Source organism: Xenopus tropicalis, chromosome 7 (genome assembly GCF_000004195.4).
Source record: "Xenopus tropicalis strain Nigerian chromosome 7, UCB_Xtro_10.0, whole genome shotgun sequence".
Taxonomy (NCBI): domain Eukaryota; kingdom Metazoa; phylum Chordata; class Amphibia; order Anura; family Pipidae; genus Xenopus; species Xenopus tropicalis.
The window spans coordinates 98692339-98711791 of NC_030683.2; the positions used below are offsets into that span (position 1 = coordinate 98692339).

At 38.2% G+C, this 19453-nt stretch overlaps 1 protein-coding gene across 1 annotated transcript in view; it reads left to right on the forward strand.

Annotated features, from left to right (window-relative positions):
* Positions 1–19453, forward strand: part of rnf207 (ring finger protein 207) — a 58592-nt gene that overhangs the window by 2109 nt on the left and 37030 nt on the right. Inside the window, exons 2-8 of the mRNA XM_002937546.5 lie at positions 3044–3234; positions 10102–10234; positions 11604–11748; positions 12131–12212; positions 14780–14855; positions 15602–15727; positions 18241–18287. Of these exons, the coding sequence (XP_002937592.3) occupies positions 3044–3234; positions 10102–10234; positions 11604–11748; positions 12131–12212; positions 14780–14855; positions 15602–15727; positions 18241–18287 (800 nt within the window). The remainder of the gene's footprint in view (positions 1–3043; positions 3235–10101; positions 10235–11603; positions 11749–12130; positions 12213–14779; positions 14856–15601; positions 15728–18240; positions 18288–19453) is intronic.

Consider the following 19453-nt stretch of genomic DNA (forward strand, 5'->3'; position numbering starts at 1 on the left):
AGCAAAAAGGATGCACATGCATGCAATTCAGGGGAGGGGGCTGCAAGTACCTTTAATGAAAGTGGCTTTATATGCAACTGACTGCATGGAAAGTGTAGAGACCACAACTGTACTTGCGGACACAAGCAAGTGCAGTTGAGAGGGGCTGCTGTAAGATGCCAGAGACAGTCATTATGTATTGGACCTGTAGGTGGCTGCATGGGTCTCTGTGTGCTTGAAATGCCAGGGTCTAATTTGAATCCTAGTCCAGGCCTGATGAGCACTCATATCTTGTGATGTTGCTCTGCTTAGAAAATGACATTACTGAGCAGAGAAGAGTCATCTGACGTTTTTCTGGTCTGTTCAAAACACAGCAACATCCCAAGATGTTGCTTTTCTCACTGAAGCCATTTGGCCGCAAATGATCAGCAGGTAACACTGTTGTTTCAGATTCATTATATTATTAGTGTAATTAGTAATGTCTACTAATAAATAGAATAAAAAATAATTTAGAGTACTAAGGAGTACTCTTGAGTGTTTAGAATTCCTTCAGCCTTCTATAACGGCTTGTACATCATAATGGACAATTTCATTATAATTTCATTATTTTCAAGATTATTTTAATTGAACTTTCTTTAAGCAAGAGAATTGCCATCCTTACTCACTATTGATAAAACTGCCATGGTTATAGTGTTTATTAACAACAACAGAATTAAATTTATGTGCAACTAAAACCATCCTGCACATATGGTTAATTATCATCTGCAGGAAGATGTGTCAGGTTACCTTTTTGAATTGTTTAGCACAGGGGAATACCTATATGTGCATGGCTTTTAAGGGTCTATTTGTATTGTTTCACTGCCATCTTTGCCTGTCCATTATGTAACTGTGTCATAATAAGGGAGACCAGGCATACAAATTTATTGACTTGGATATTCTCCTTTAAGTTAGTTTTTAAATTTTAGGAGCTTTTTAGGTTTTTTTCTTACGATATTCCTGGATACCAGTTGGCCAGTCCACTCGAGGAAGAACCATAGCTGCCACTCAACAGTCTTTAAGATATATACCATGAAATAAGTAGCAACATATTCTTCAGATTCTCTGCTGTGGAGATCTGAACAAACAAATAGATCTAACTATGTTTAACATCTACTTGTTCTCCAAACCAGAAAACATGCAGTGGATTTGGCTGCATTTGTGGTGGACCAAAATGGGAACATTTGATCTGTCGGCCCTAAAATCAGTGGCCAGATCAGGGCAAGCTCTTCTTATCATGATGGTATAATATGCAGGTTTGGGTGTTTATTGGCACACTGGATTTTCCAGTCTGCCTGATTTATATTTAAAATATAATTTATCAATTTGGGTGAAAATAAGCAATCCGATTACCTTATTTTTATATAAATAAATGTATAATTGTGATGACTTACTCAGGCCTCAGAAGAAGAATAAACTATGGCAGCTTTCATAGCCTATTTCTTTTCTGCATATGTGCTCTGAGTTGGCACTGTCATAGTCCATTCTTCTACTAAAGCCTTTTCAATATATTAATACATTAAGCCTTGTCTGGTTGATATGTTTTCTACTGCTCAGCTGAAGTGAGCAATCAAAGGCAAAATGCATTTCCATGGTGACTCAAAGTAACCAATATATTGAATCATCTTCTTTGGACTTCATCAGACTCCTAATAGTTAATCGAATCCAGTAAGCAACGAGACTCCATTACTCAGTAGTCACATGATTACTACAATGAGTTTTATAGACCCCATGTGATTTTAGGAATGTTAGCTGCAAGAGTCAGTGGAATAATGTTCATGTTTAACCGATAGGATTATCTTGTGTTCTGGAGCATCTGGGAAGCTCATTGTGTTTTAAAAGCACAAATCAAAATATAAAGAGAAATAATTCCATGTTTATATACCATGTTAAGCTGTGAAGCCTATGTAATAAAAGACATCTTTATTATGGGAAAGACATCTTTATTATATACAATGTACATTACTCCATAAGTCTTGATCATTTTATTGATATTTTCTTGAAGTTGGTGTAGGTTCCGAGTGTATAACAGTTTTTTGCATAACAAGTTATGGTCATCTGAGTTTTCCCTTACAGGCTGACCAAGCCCTCACATGTAGTTTCTACCAGTTGACTGTGGCAGAAGCATGGATGTAGTCAACCAGTGAAGATGCCCATTTGTCATTAGCATGTGGCTGAACATCCTTCTACACTTGCCCATATATGTCACTAATTTCCAGCAGTCACTAATGTCACTAATTTTTTGTCCCTGGACCAACTGCATTGAAGTATATGAATGAAATTTTGGCCAGAAACTACTTTTCAGTGTCTTCTTTGAATCTTGAATTGCATTGAAAAATTTATGCCATGGATGCTATGGTGGGAAAATTATGCACCATAATAGTGTATAATTGTTATTGGTGTGGGTGTGTAGGATGCCACTATCTAACAAATGAGCTGCATTTTGGGACTTGGTTATTTGTAGTTACAATGTGTAAAATCCCAGCTTGATATGAATTGAGCTGATGTATTCCTATCACTATCCCATCAGCTGGCTATGCCCTAGCTTGTATTCAACCACTCCCCTCATCCACTAGGCCATGTTCCTGTACTGTGATTCCAGCACTACATTAGAACTATAGGAAATAATAAGAAAAGGCTGCAGCCAGACAGCCCAAGAATAAGTAAAGGTTACTCAAGACTGAGCCAAAATACAAACTAAGCCAAACATCTTTACAGAGGCAAGATAAAAATAAAGCTTTGTCAGCACTTAAGTTTCCATTTGTCAAAAAAAAAATAAAATATATACCATATATATGTGTGTGTGCTCTAGAAGCAATCTCTGCATTTCTCTGTACATGTTGTATGTTTATTGCCCTACTGAACAGTTTGTGTATATGGTGCTATTTATGTTAACATTGTTACATTGGAACTTCAGTCCCCTGATAGAACCAGATAGAAAGCAGTGACTAAATCCAATCTTTCTGATGCACTCATTAATTTTTAAACTATTAGCTTCTCAACATTGTTTCACTGTTCCTGCCTACAGATGTCTGGAGGGATTTTCTCTCCCCTTGAAAATCTACATGACTTGGATAAAGCTACCTGCCATCCACTTGCTTGCTTCTTGTGCCATGAGCAATACGAACACCCATGCCTTCTTGATTGCTACCATAACTTCTGTGCCAGCTGCCTGCGGGGTCGCGCAATCGATAACCGCCTCACCTGCCCTCTGTGTGGGTAAGAGACTATAGAAAGAGTAATTATTCTAGATGATGTTACTAGTGATATCTACAAGCATTCTGAAAGCATCTTGAACTTCTCAGAGCTTCATCCTCTTTATTATACAATAGAGTAGGTCTGCGCCGGAAATATTTTTTTATTTATTGGGATTTATCAAAAATATTGTGATTTATCAAAGTATTTGTTCTGACTGAGTACTTGACAATTAGACTATAAACTTTTTGTAACACAACACTGTACAGATTTAATGAAATGTACTGTCCATTGTGTGTTCAAATGTTTTCTAGTATGAATGTGCTTCAGTTCATTGTGACAGAGACAAAGATATGCAATATACAGTGGAATGTATCCTGTGAGAGTCAATATCATGAAATCTTGCAGAGAACATGCACAGGTTTTCAAATACTGTGACCCCAATTCTCTAGAATTTAGATAAATAACTGCAGAATCTAGAAATAACCCCCAAAAATGTAAATGCTGCTTAAAGGGTTACTTCACTTTTAAATTAGCTTTCTGTATGTTGCACAATATCCAATTCTAAGCAACTTTTTCAATGGTTTTCCGTTATAATTTTTTATAGTCTTTTTTCATTATTTGGCTTCGTCTTCTGACTCTTTCCAGCTTTCAAATAAGAGTCATTGACCTCAGAAGCCAAAATTTTTTTTGCCCAGCGAGGCTACAATTTTATTGTTATGCTTACTTATTTTCTTTATCTTTCCTCTCCTATTCATCTTCCAGCCTATCATTCAATGACTCCCTGGTTGCTAGGGTAATTTAATAAAGGTATTAACCATTATTAAATTACCCTAGCAACCAGGGTGAACAACTCTTTAAGGCTAATTTCAGACCAGGCGTATGGCGTATATTTTTGGCAAGCTGAAAAACGCTTGCCGAAAATACCGCCATACGCCTCCTTCCTGTGCCTACACACGAATGAAGGCAATACGCTAGGGTGCAGGCACATGTAGCCAATATCTGCATAAAAACGCTAAAGAATGCAATGTCTTGCGTTTTTATGCGTATTTCGTGCCTGCACCCAAGCATATTCTATTCATTCAGGTGCAGGCACAGGTAATAGGCATATGGAAAATATACACCATACGCCTGGTCTGACATTAGCCTTAAGCAACTGACAACTAATCAGAGCAAAACAAGAGCAACCATATATCAGATCAGAAAATTGGGTTATATTCAGTAAACCTGGGATTGATTGCGTAATTCTGTTTAGCAAGATAAAGTGGCAGTTCTGCTATAGAGTAAAAACAGTATAAAAATAGGTTTTGTCTTTGCACTGGGATACACAGTTCACAGTTTGGTTTTAGCAAAACTTGTATATAATTATGTATAAGGTAAATGTATAATGGTGATAAACAGTTTTGTATATACAGTGGTGTGAAAAACTATTTGCCCCCTTCCTGATTTCTTATTCTTTTGCATGTTTGTCACACAAAATGTTTCTGATCATCAAACACATTTAACTATTAGTCAAAGATAACACAAGTAAACACAAAATGCAGTTTTTAAATGAGGGTTTTTATTATTTAGGGAGAAAAAAAATCCAAACCTACATGGCCCTGTGTGAAAAAGTAATTGCCCCCTGAACCTAATAACTGGTTGGGCCACCCTTGGCAGCAATAACTGCAATCAAGCGTTTGCGATAACTTGCAATGAGTCTTTTACAGCGCTCTGGAGGAATTTTGGCCCACTCATCTTTGCAGAATTGTTGTAATTCAGCTTTATTTGAGGGTTTTCTAGCATGAACCGCCTTTTTAAGGTCATGCCACAACATCTCAATAGGATTCAGGTCAGGACTTTGACTAGGCCACTCCAAAGTCTTCATTTTGTTTTTCTTCAGCCATTCAGAGGTGGATTTGCTGGTGTGATTTGGGTCATTGTCCTGCTGCAGCACCCAAGATTGCTTCAGCTTGAGTTGACGAACAGATGGCCGGACATTCTCCTTCAGGATTTTTTGGTAGACAGTAGAATTCATGGTTCCATCTATCACAGCAAGCCTTCCAGGTCCTGAAGCAGCAAAACAACCCCAGACCATCACACTACCACCACCATATTTTACTGTTGGTATGATGTTCTTTTTCTGAAATGCTGTGTTACTTTTACGCCAGATGTAACGGGACACGCACCTTCCAAAAAGTTCAACTTTTGTCTCGTCGGTCCACAAGGTATTTTCCCAAAAGTCTTGGCAATCATTGAGATGTTTTTTAGCAAAATTGAGACGAGCCTTAATGTTCTTCTTGCTTAAAAGTGGTTTGCGCCTTGGAAATCTGCCATGCAGGCCGTTTTGCCCAGTCTCTTTCTTATGGTGGAGTCGTGAACTCAGGGTCTTTTGTGGCCTCTCGGATGAGTTGTCTCTGCGCTCTTGGGGTAATTTTGGTCAGCCGGCCACTCCTGGGAAGGTTCACCACTGTTCCATGTTTTTGCAATTTGTGGATAATGGCTCTCACTGTGGTTCGCTGGAGTCCCAAAGCTTTAGAAATGGCTTTATAACCTTTACCAGACTGATAGATCTCAATTACTTTTGTTCTCATTTGTTCCTGAATTTCTTTGGATTCTGGCATGATGTCTAGCTTTTGAGGTGCTTTTGGTCTACTTCTCTGTGTCAGGTAGCTCCTATTTAAGTGATTTCTTGATTGATATTGAAATTGAAAATTGAAATTGATAAACCACAGTTAAGTTATTTTTTAACAAGGGGGGCAATCACTTTTTCACACAGGGCCATGTACATTTGGAGTTTTTTTTCTCCCTTAATAACGTAAACCATCATTTAAAAACTGCATTTTGTGTTCAATTATGTTATCTTTGACTAATAGTTAACGGTTTTTGATGAGCAGAAACATTTAAGTGTGACAAACACGCAAAAGAATAAGAAATCAGGAAGGGGGCAAATAGTTTTTCACACCACTGCATTTCCTTATCATTTAAAGCAGATACAGAGTAGACTCCAACCAGAAAAGTTGTTTCATTCAACTGCTTAATTAGAGCCAATATAAAGCTGAAGATAAACAATGTATGTTCTGCTATATTAAACTGTATTAAGAGTGAAATATAATAGCGCTAATGAGAGTGCCTCCAGCTTGGACAGCTGTGGGAGCAGTTCTACTTTTAGCTCAGACAGAATGCAGGGAAGGAATGAGAGCCCAACAGCCACTAGCCAGGAGAGCGATAAGGGGGATAAGCAGCAAGCATTGTACTGATTTACAGTATCATATACAGGTCACGTTGGTAGATACAGATGGTCTCAAAATAACATTTTGGCCTCCTTGCTGAAAGTTCTACCTAAACCTGGTAATGTGCTTATATAACTGCACTGTGCTAACACACCAAGCTAAACCCTTATTCACCTAGTTTTTAGAAAATGGGGCTGGGTATTATACAAAGGTGTTATGAGTCCTTTTATGTATGTCTCATTCTGGGTGTATTGAGTGTATAATAGAGGTCAGGTAGAAAAGGGAAGATAAGCAGATTAACTGGTATTTGGACCAGACACGGAAAATATTTCAAGCAGTATTTGTACAGCTGGCACAGATAGCACATTCACCCTATCTATCTTTAGTTACCCACACATGATACATTATATTGAAATACCTAACTTGCTAATATAATTCTTTGCAGCCCTCAAAAAACACAAAACAGTGGAGAAAACTAGTTTGTACACATATTTGTGTTTTATATAATTGCACACTATGTTCTCATAGATTGAGTCAAAGACTTTCATTAAATTGCTTGAGGTTGTGCCCACATACACTAATGCAGTTACTAATCCACATGCTTATCTTTTATATAAGATGTCACTTGTTCTTATAAATTTATATTTTCTATAGTGAACCCTAACCCAAAGGAATGTTGATATATTTTTTTTTTTTGTCAACAATGTTTTTATTGAACACCGCATTGATTAAATACAACATTGGCATAAATTATGCCCTGGTACTAATGAAGGTCCAAAACTTGGGAGTTTTGTAGCGGGTGGGAGCAGTGGGGGGTTTACGGGGTAAGGATTGGCATCTATGGGGGATCTCCTGGGGGAAAGGGGACTGGGGTGTCGAGGCAGTCTGTCCAGTATCTCCAAATTTGCATATAAGTGAGCAATTTCCCTCTTTTGTCCAGTATAATCCGCTCTAGAGCAGTAGTTTCGTCCATGGCCTTTTTCCACTCCTGCGATTTTGGGGGTGTCGGGTCTTTCCAGTGTAGGGTGAGAATTCTCCTGGAACACGGCTTTCAAAATAAACATTTTTGTATGGCTATCAAGAGTGTCGTTCAAGTCCACAGTTAATAAGCAATTTCTAGCTGTACCCGCGGCCCAGCCCGGGATTGCAATGGTAAGCCACCCGGTTATTTCACCCCAGTACTGTTTTAGGCATGGGCAGCTCCATAGGGTGTGCACTAATGTAGCGGTCTCTGAGCCGCATCTTGGACACAGAGGTGAGGTCACTTCTTTCATAACATACAGTCTTTGTATAGTATAGTAGGCTCTATGAATTAAGTACAATTGTAACAAGCTATACCTATAGGAAAATGAGACCAGCTTTGGGGTAGTAAGTATCCATTCCCACTGTACATCAAAGAGAGTACCCAGTTCACCCTCCCAGGCATCGCTTGCACGCAGTTCAGGGTCTATATGTTGTGGCTTGTATAGTGAATGTTGATATATTTAGAAAAAAAATAACTATGTAAGGACTTGTTTACAAAACTGGGGCAATATGCAAAGTACCAAAAACAGTTACAGAGCACCACCAGGTATTTTCCACTTTGCACCTTGTGCCAGCTCAAATTTCTCCTTGTGCCCCCTCTGTGTATGCAGTGCCTGACAGTGCTGTAAACAGGAGGGACAGAGGGTGTGCATTAGCTCCACTGAAAAGGCTAGACTCACCTCTTTAGTGCATGGGTTTCTTAGTGCAGTGATTTTGTAGTATGAATTAATATTTTAGGTATTTTAGTATATATAATAATAAGTGCACAATGTATACAGTGTTTTATCCCAGGTGAGCTGCAAAATAAGCAGGTGCTAAACTACAGTTCCCTTCTACCTCCAAAACCTTCTGGTGATTAGAACCACAGACAGTGGAACCTTGCTATCATGTACATCATTGTTTAACAAAAAATGCTTTTTTTTTTTTTAAAGTTTTTTTTCTTGTAATTTTCCTTTTGGGATGTAACTCTCTCAGTAAGTCTATGACTTTTCTGTCTACTATTTAAATAGGGAAATTTAATAAATATACAGTGTATTCCTTATTAAACAGTGTTTTAGAGCACTAAATCAAACCATTGATCATAATATAGCTTATGTCTGACTTTGTCGGGGTATCTGAGCATATTTATTTCTATATTACATGCAGTTGTGCTCCCATATCCATCTACATTAAAGAAGTACAGTGTATTTATTTAACCGGTACAGTATATGACTGTAAAAGAAAGTCCATTCAGTGATATACTGTGGTGTAATAACCTGATTGCAGCTCCCCAAATTGATCCACTCTGCCAGATCCTCCAAGTAAATTCATAATTTCTCTAGGGAAGTGCAGAAAACAAACCACTGGTGCAGTACCTTCAGTAAAGTAGATTAAAGTGCAAATGTGCCAATATTATTGCTTCATTCACTTAAAAATGTAAGTGCTCAAATATTTTCCATGCAAACCTGTGCAGGTGATCTAAATATCACACTGGCTGAATTACCTACTCACCAGATGCATATATAGCCAGGCCAAACATCAATCTTTCATCAGGGACCTTCTGTGTATCCTGTGTGGATACCTACTGATAACAAAGTTTGCCAAAATAGTGTAATAACATTTTAATAAGAAATAATTAGAAACCCAAATGGGATTCTCACAAACAGAGATTCATATAAGCATTGAATAAAAAGCTTTTAAAATCCTGGAAACTGAGAAACTTCCTCAGATCCTATGACTGTCATGGTCAGGTGTATGATGCATATTATATGATATGTAGTAGTGGTCATTTTAATATTCACTGAGGAGTGTAATCATTTAGTGGCAATAGATTCTTTAGCACTCTTACCTTGCAATGATTCAGCTAAATTATACCACAATGCGTGGTGCCATTATGCTATTGTACTAAACTAAGTTATGTATAGTTCAGGGTTCCACAGCACTTGTGTATTGGTGTGGGAAACCAAACAAACTTAGATTGATAAGATATAGACTGTGAGGAAGACCAACATTCTATCTAATATGGGCAACAGACCCTCAGATTCTGTTCATCATGAATATACACGGCCTGTTGGCAACTGAGCCTAATGGTCCATCTGCTGGAATAGACATGTTGCTGGCAACAATCTGGCTATATAGCTGTGTTTCCCGATGATATAGTAATGATTGCACTGCAGCTAATAATTATCTCCTGTAGATGTGGCAGAGAGTTCTGCAAGTAGATTTGATTTTGTAATAGCACTCAGCCAGAAGGCTCAGTTATAAGTCTGGGAGATTGGATTCCATATGAAGCCTTACAGGATTACCTGGGCTCACCAGACTTCTAACATAATCATGTCTAATCTTTCCTGCATATTGTGTATTGGATACTTGTCCCACTTAGATATTGTCACAGTAGTCTAGGGACTATAGCACTGGAGTTTTGGCCACAGGAGTGATCTTAGGTACAGTCATGGTGGGGACAGCATTCTGCCATGCTTGGGAATGCTGGCTCAGTGTTTCTGACCTATGCCCATCTGTCACTGCCAGCGTCTACCAGAGAGGAGCATGTTGCCGTCTTTGGAACTATAAGTAATGAAAAGCAGGGTGTTTTGTTTTTTTGTTTCCAAAGTGCTAATCTTTATAAAAATGGTACATTCTGAAACTGATATTATAGTGCTTACTCTCTCTTTTATAGGCACCAGTCAATAGTAAAAGGAAATAATGGACTTCCTCCAGTAGACAGACTCCTTCAGTTTCTAGTGGACAGTTCTTCTGACTTTGATGAAGTAGTTCAGTGTGCTAATTGCGACCTTGAGTGCAAGAAACAGGTAAAGAAGCATTTGCCTCCCAAAGCCAAAGGCAAATCTAAGATATGCTGCGGCTGAATTGCCACTGCCGTAGCAAATAACATTAGCTTTTAAAAGAAGCTTACTTCCGATTGGTTGTCACCCTCTAGCTACTACGATCTTCAAAACCCACATTTCTTATCTGGCTGTAATCTGTGAGTTTGCTGTTTATGGTCAGGTCGACAGCTATCTTTATGGGAAGGATGTAGGTTTTTAAAAGAATAGTTTCATCACTTTATTACATACATTTAAAATATAGTAAATTTTTTACATGATCTCTTGATTCCTGTCATATTAGAGGTTCGGGATTTTATATGGTGGATTAGTGGGTAGCATTACGGCCTTGCAGGCTGTGGTCCTAAATTCAATGCTGGCCTGGGCACTATCTGCAAGTATCTTTTCCTTGTATCTGAATAGTTAATCTAAGTATTGATATAATTTAAAGCTTACACAAAAGTAAGTAGTCACAGCAGCCAGACAGGTGGAGGAGAGGGGGCGCCAGTTGGACAGCCCTGATGTAAGTGTTAAACAATCTCTACAATCTACAGAGATTGTTTAACACTTATATCAGGGCTGTCCAACTGGCGCCCCCTCTCCTCCACCTGTCTGGCTGCTGTGACTACTTACCTTTGTGTAAGCTTTAAATTATATCAATACTTAGATTAACTATGCAGATACAAGGAAAAGATACTTGCAGATAGTGCCCAGATAGTGCTGCAAAGATAGCTCAGTGCTAGCTTCATAGTAAATAATAACTACTATATACATATAGTAGTTATTATACTATAATATATATATATATTCATTGTATCTGTATACTTTGTCTTGGCCTGCTTAACTTTTTCATTCTCATTGCACTCAAAGGCATGTCCATACAGCAGTGTAGTTAATGTTAATAAGCCATTCTGATAAAGGGTATTTGATTCTGATATGTTTTGTGGAACAGTAGTTCTGATTCTGAGAGTATCTAGAATCCTTGCCATACCACATGAGTACCAAGCAAATATAATGCCAAATAGCACAGAAATATTGCAATAACTTTTTATATAAATTTCCCAATATTGCACATATCTGTAAGCAAAAGTAGAGACTTGTAAAGACACTTGTTTCCCAATATTGTGTTTTGTTTCATCTAAAGACAATGCTGAGAATATATTTCAAATTGAACTAAATAGCTTTACCAATGTTCATAGTTAACTAGGCTTCAGATGTATTTCATATACATTTATGGTTCCATTTAAATACTTTTTTCATTCTTATTGTTCTTTGTGTATATGGAAGCATAGGTGCCAGTAAGCTTGATGTTGCCTAATGGATTGTAGGACATCTGAATTCCATGTTTCTTTTCTAGGATGGAGAAATCATGTACTATTGTAATACCTGCAATCAGCCTCTGTGTGTTAAATGCAGAGATGAAACTCATAAAGCTAAGATGTTCTCTCGCCATGAGATTGTTTCCCTGGCTAAGCGTGCCAAGGATATATATAAAAAGTGCTGTAAGTATGACTTTATCCATCCCTTGCACTTCATCCTGTAGTCCCTTGCCCCAAGTATCCTTCAATAACACAAGAAGCATTATTATTATTAAACACAAGAACAGTGCAAAATGCACTAATTTTAAACATTATCCACAATGGCTTTAATCTGTAAATATATGTGTGCCCTTGCTGGTTGCTTCCACTTTTCTGAATAGGGTGCACAGTGTAGGGTACATAGATGCAAATTCTGGAGTTAATACCAGCCGTGAGGAGATACAGTATCATTAAAGCCGCTACTGCACCTATGGACATTTTAAGGTTGTGCAAGTCCAAATTATTAGGACAGATATTTTTCTGCACTATTTTAATAACAATTAATCTATTATGGACTTGCTTGCAGCTCTGCATGAGGAACCCTACATCATGTTCTCCACAGAGAAGAAATCTATGCTTTGCATCAACTGCTTCCGTGACATGCAAGTGTAAGTAAATATCATAAGGCCGAATGAATGAATGTATATTATATTTATATAGCTCTACTTATGTACGCAACGTTTCAGCTAAATACATACAATGAAATTTTTAAGCAGACTATATTCCAGCATTTCCAAGACATCTTAGTGCAGAGTATCCTCTTCTGTGAATCTTGGGAGCCCAAATGTCAAAAAGACTAGCTGACTTTGAAGTTTCCGTTTTCCTATTATTGCTATTTTTAATACAAAAATATTATTAGACCCAGTACTGTTCATCTTCCATATTGAGATTAAAACCATTCCCGTGTTTATAGGTTAATTAGCCATTACCAGCTTAATTACAGTTTAAGTTCTGATTACAGTTTAGGCTGATCCCACACATTGCGTAGGGCTGATATTTTCGGCAAGCGGAAAAACGCTTGGCGAAAATTCAGCCCTACGCCTGCTACTTGTGCCTGTACCCGAATGCATGGAATACGCTCGGGTGCAGGCACATGTAGCCAATATATGCATGAAAACGTGAGACTTTGCATTCTCACGCGTTTTCATGCGTATATTGGCTACATGTGCCTGCACCCGAGCGTATTCCATTCATTAAGGTGCAGGCACAAGTAGCAGGCGTAGGGTTGAATTTTCGCCAAGCGTTTTTCCACTTGCCGAAAATATCAGCCCTATGCCACGTGTGGCATCAGCCTTAAAGTCTGAAAGCTGCAGATCAAAAAGCTTAGGGGACATTGCAAACCTTCAAGCAGAAAATGAGAATCACCTGTCATAACAGCTGATGCTACAGGGCTGATTATTAAATTCACTGATTTCTATACTGCCATGTATAAAAATCTGAATTAATTACTAATTAGTCTTGTATTGTGATTTTATAATCTACTATATATATACAGTATATTGTGTGTCGGTCCCTAAGCTCAATAACTGACAGCAGCACAGAGCATGTGAAGTGAATCAGCAGAAAAGAAGATGTGGGGCTACTGGGGGCATCTTTGGAGGCACCAATCTTCAATGAAAAAAGTGCTGTGGTTGCTTTTTCTGGGACAGAGTTTCAAAAAATAATGTGCAGCATTTATTTCTAGACTACTTTGTTAAGCTTAAGTTCTCCTTTAAAAGGTTAACCACCCAGTCACTCTACCTTTATACCACTGCCATATACTGTACCTTCACCAAGGGTACCGGAACTGGATAGAATTCTCTCCTGGTTAGAGCTTTTCCTGTATTAGCAGTAGGGTATAACTACTTTTTTATATTTCATGAGACAAGCTGTGGGAAACAGCATCTCTGTGTTCTTCTAGCCCTGATGCAGCCTCTGGAGAGAACCGTATGTAGGACAAGCTGTTCTGCATTGTTAAGAGTGTAAATATTACACTGTAATTGGCATCACTGGAGTGAAAATAGAAATGACAAACTATAAAAAGCAACAAATCTATGCATACAGTAAGAATATTTAAGGACAATGTTCTTTTGTTCTACTGAATTTCTGCATAAGCATTATGTATAGTGTTCTTGCACATTTTAAAATGGGTAAGATGAATTCTAGTTTTCCTGCAAGCCCCAAGGGTCTTAAAGGAGACATACTGTGTAAAAATCAAGACTGTGCCATATAGAAGGAATGTGCTGTTTTATTGAACATTTCTGCAAAAACCCTACAATCCGGTTCATCTGTTCCACTTCCTGCTGCCTCCTTTCCCAGGCTGTACAGGGGAGCCAGTGGCCCTCAGCACACTGCACTGTAGGATAGGAACCAATAAACAGCTAGGCTGACCTGATAGGGAACTGAAGCCTGTCTTTACTTGGCAGGGACTGTTAGGACAGGCCCACCCCTTATTTGAAACACAAACAAAGACCAGAGAGGTTCCAATAAATGGGCCTTTTAAATATAATAGTAATTTTGGTGAAACCAGCATCACATTATTGCCTACAAGATTAGGGGGGGGGGGGGTTCACTTATGCTGTGTATCTCCTTTAAAGGCCTTTATAGTCAAATGTACTGTGTGGGGCACAAGGTGATAAAATGATTTGTGCAAGTTCTTATATAGGTAATGTTAAATTCCAAGCAAGGTTCAAAGGTTAAGTTAACGTCAAGGCCAACACCTAAAGGGGTCCCAATTAAAAACTGCGTCTGCCTTTAGCACCGAGAATATGCTTAGCTCTGCTTTGTTTAGCTTAACTGACTTTACCAGTCTCTATACAAGTTCACTCGGGTTTGACTTTTCCATTAATTCTTGCACTGTACCACTCTATGGCCCAATTGTAATCTAGGATAGAAATAATAATTGGATCTATTATCAGGAAACCTTTTATCCAGAAAGCTCAGATATAAAGTAAGCCCTGTTTTTATTTTTGACTGATTTGTTGTTTTCTCTGTAATGATAAGATTAACTGACCTAAAATAAATCCATGTCAATAGCAAAACAACCTCTTGAGTTTTAAATGTGAATTTATTAAGTAGTATTAATGTATAGTGCACTTTCCAAAAAGATTGTATCTAAAAAACTGCATATTGGATAATCGACCCATTACCTGTATTATATACTTACTATTAAAAACCCTTTCTTTTAATATCCTAGAGAAAGCCGTGCTCACTGCATTGATATTGAAACTGCTTACATGCAGGGCTGTGAGAAGCTGGACCAAGCAGTCATGGTAGGCTAAATGTTGCATGTAAACAAAGCAGGGACAATAATCAGTAAACACTTGGGGGCTAGTATCATAGACGTGTTAGTGCATTTGTAACCAAGGTTGAAGTTGCATATAGTATGATTTCACCATCAATATTAATTGCTAAACAGCACTGAACCATTTATCTAGACTAATGATACTAACAAGCCTACACGTGAGTGAGCTGTAGCTTCTCTTATTTCTCACATTTGGACAGACTCAATTAACCATATTCATTATCACACACACATGGACAGTAACATGGACAGTATTATTTTAAAAATAATAAAACACACACACTAGCATCAAATTCAGAATACTACAAATCTACATATATGCTTCTATTAACACGTTATTACTATAACACAAACACACATTTATATTAATATAAAGGAAACTACATACTAAAAAGTTTAATTCCAGAAACAGTACTGTAAACATCATAAGAAATCACCAACAACATAAGGCAGAGCAGCCATCTGTTTTCCATTAGAAGCCAATTATTATTACCATTATGAATATATACTTTCTATACCAAATGATTCTATTATTATAAGAAATTAGTGATCATGTAATATTAATAATATGGGCCTTTATTTATTAGGGAATTAATATCATAATGTCTATTTCCTCACCATTGTCCTTAAGTCTAGATCTATTCACAAATTCTACTGGCAAGGTCAAAGCAGAGGATCCTAATTCATTTAGTCGTATATATTTTCTTTATGCAGGCAGTAAAGGAGCTGCAGACCTCAACCAGAGAAGCTATTGTCCTGCTCAAAGCTATGATTGAAGAGGTTCGTAATAGCGCAGATGAGGAGGAAACCTCAATCAACACCCTATTCTCCAATATGCAGGTACTCTGGGATTAAGCAGCTTCATGTACTATAACAATATAGGAAAACATTTATAAGGACTGTGTAAAGCAAAACAAACTACAAATAACTGTGAAGTCATTAAGCAAATGACAGTGTAGCACAATTTGACTGGTTCTAAGCAAACAATAGTGTAACCTCTGCACCAGTATCAGATTCTCTCTCTCGCTGTTTGATCTATCCATTTGAATTTTACATTTGACACTTGGGCAAATTGATCAAAATGTGAGGTTTTTCAAAAACACAAACAGATTTTTTTATATTTAATTTTGAAATTTCACATGGGGCTAGCCCCATTCTTCATTTCCCAGGGTGGCACAACCATGTGACCTGTGCTCTGATAAACTTCAGTCACACTTTACTGCTGCGCTGCAAGTTGGAGTGATATCCCCCCCTCCTAGCAGCTGATCAGCAGAACAATGAGAAGGTAGCAAGATAGCAACTCCCAGTATATATCAAAATAGCACTGAATAGTAAGAAATCCAATTCCGGCTTGGGACTCCTCCAGTTACATGGGAGTAGGAGAAACAATAAGTTATCTGAAAGCAGTTCTAATGTGTAGCACTGGCTCTTTCTGAAAGCTCAGACACAGGCACAATGCACTGAGATGGCTGCCTACACACCAATATTACAGCTAAAAAAATACATTTGTTGGTTCAAGAATACAATTTGAAATGGTAGAGTGAAGTATATGCCATTTAAACAGTGTAATTTAGAAATAAAAAGTACACCATAAAAATCATGACAGTATCCCTTTAATTCCTATGGAATTTTTAAAAGCATATTTCTTAGAAGCATATACTTCTAAAAATCCTATAGCAATAGGAATAAAATGTGGGTGAGTTTTTATGTATTAAGCTCCAAACTCACATTTTGATAAATCTGCCCCTTAAAGTCTATTTTTAGGTATTAAGTTAGCTACAAGACTTGGCAAAAGCTTTGCAGCTTTTATTATGATTTTGCTGCTTTTTTTCAATACTGAAAGAAGGAAATCATTTTTTGGGCATCTTTTGGGAAGACCAGTCTTCCCAAAAGATGTGTGGAAAGCTACTGCAAACATGACAGTTATTTAATTTTTATTCTGAAGGGTGACTTTATATTGTAAGAGAATTCCCCTGTGCTTCTGTTTTCCTTCTATCATCCTAATAATTTGATACAATACTTTATAGTAGTAAATATATACAGTATGTACAATGTATATATATAAATGTTTATATCATAAAAGGAAATACAATGCTTCCCTGTGCTATCTCTCTTCTCCCGCTCCTGCAGCTAGAGAGGATCCCAGGCTGTGTGTGCAGAGAATGCCTGCAGGCTGCCTGTGGGTCTTCTGATTCTACCTGCAGTGTCAGTTAAAGTTATGGGCAATGTGTATTGATACAAGTAGCATGACCAGATATTGATTTTAAATGTGATTATTAACTTTGCTGTTAAAACAAATTTGTGTATTATAAATTATGCTGGAAATAACATCTGAATTTAGTAAACTATATAAATGATTAAAGCCTGCAGTCTAACTCAGATGAGCTCTCTTTTTCTTTAATTCCTAAGCATTTGTGTGCACGCAGAAGCAAACTGTGCAGTATGGTGGAAAATTTGACTCATAACCAGCCACTCAAATATCCAATCCTCATGCAGCTTTCTCTTGCAGGTAGACAGGAACTAGCATGCATCGAGAAGGTGTCAGATTCACAACCACGGAGTGAAGGGGCAGGCACAAACTATCAAACGTTAATAACTACAGACAATGGCCATGAAACAGTGCCTGTCTATGATGATGGAACTTAAGCGTAACATACAAGAAGCCACAATTAAATATTTACCATTTGTGCAGAACATATGTTTTATGTACCCACTAGGTGGCAGTGCTGAACTGCAGCATGTGTCCTGTATCAAAAGATAACTAATACTAAATAACCACAGGCCCCAGAAAACCACAGGTTCCAAGTATTTTAGCTAGCACATCTCATACCAGTACATCAGATTTAAAGCTGATGTACTGGTATGAGATGTGCTAGCTAAAATACTTGGGACCTGTGGTTTTCTGGATAAGGGAGCATCAATTATTATGGCTATATATATTAAAAATAAATTGCTTCTAGGGGACAAACCTTCTTTTGACAAAAGAAGGGGTTGTCTCCCAAAAATGTTGAATTGACCACAAGTCAAAGTGCTGGAAGATTCATATGAGTTGATTTTTCTACTAGCAATCCAACCCTTCCTCAAGGAGGGGTGTATGTCGGGCAACACAGTGGCTCTGTGGGTAGCACTGTGTATTTGGGTGGGGTTAGAGTGGCAAAGGCATAATCAGTCCTTGTTAGCATCGTTCCTAGACCCCCATACCACATACACACACACAAGTGTTGACACTTCTGTGGTTCAGATACAGTGTGCAACTGTCTGTCAGGTTTACTTTGGACCAACTACAAAAGCAGTCTGTACTGATTTTTGCAGAAATTAAGTGTTTATGTGAATGTTTTTATCACTTTCCACAGGAAAAACTAGCCGATCGTCGAAAGATTCTTCTGAAAGCTGTGCAGTGGTAAGACGATTACCTTAACAGTAAAGAATACAGAAATAAATTATTTCATTATATTACATTTATTTTCATACAGTATGTATGAAGCATTTTTCAATTTGACTACTTGATTGGTGGACCAAATCAGGCTGATCTGATTGCTTGCCCCTGGGAAATGATTTGATGGCAAAGGGAAATGACTACATTTACAGCCTTAGTGAACACTGCACAGTAATTTCTATTCAGCAACTCCCCAAGGAAATGTATGCCAGGACTTTTTGCCTCGACTCAGCATATGAGGGCCCCATTTGGTGAAAAAATAGATTCATGTAGTAAAAAAATATACAAAAGACATATTCAGCTGTGCAATGTGGGCCCTTTTCACCTTTTATTATTCACTTATTCCCTGATACATGTATGCATTACATTTAGATAATGACACAGTCCTTGACCTGTGCGTTAGAGCTTCATCTCTGCAATGTTATATCTCCCCAACTAGTTAAAAATCTTAACTGTTTGGAGAGATGGTGTGACCAAGTCACAGTTCAGCAGGGGATCTCTCCAGTTAGACAAATGCATTTTATGTCTGCTTTTGGATAAATATATGTGTATACATATATATATGTAGGGGTTTGCTAAAATAGGCCCCACAGGATGGATACCCCTAGGATAGGCCCCGGGAGGGTAATGGTTAAGGTACAATGGGTATAGCCTGGTATATCTATAGTTAATGGGGAGTATCCCAGCAGTTTGGGTTATGGCCACAGGGTGGTGCATAGGCCCATATAAGGGGAATGCAGCCATGTGCTGCAGGCCAGAGTTAAGGGAGAGCCTCTGAGAGCAGAGGTATTCTCCCCATAGGTAGTTAGTAGATTCTATGTGTCAGGTCACTCTAGGAGTGCTATGTAGTTAGGGCACAGTTAGAATGGGCAGAAATAGCCCCTCCAGGAGTGGTAGAGGGATTAGAATCCCCCAGCAGTACATCAGCTGGAGTGTAGGGACCCAAGAGTCTAGGTAGGTGGTTAGGCTGCCGCTAGAAGGGGTACTACTCTGAGGGTACTTAGTCGTGAGTACCTGAGATGAGTCCTGGAGGTGGTCCGTCTTGGCGTGAGTACCGGGGAGAGCCCTTAGAGAGGGTCTCTTGGCGTGTAGTACCGGGGAGGACATCTAAAAGGGATCATCCTGGCGGG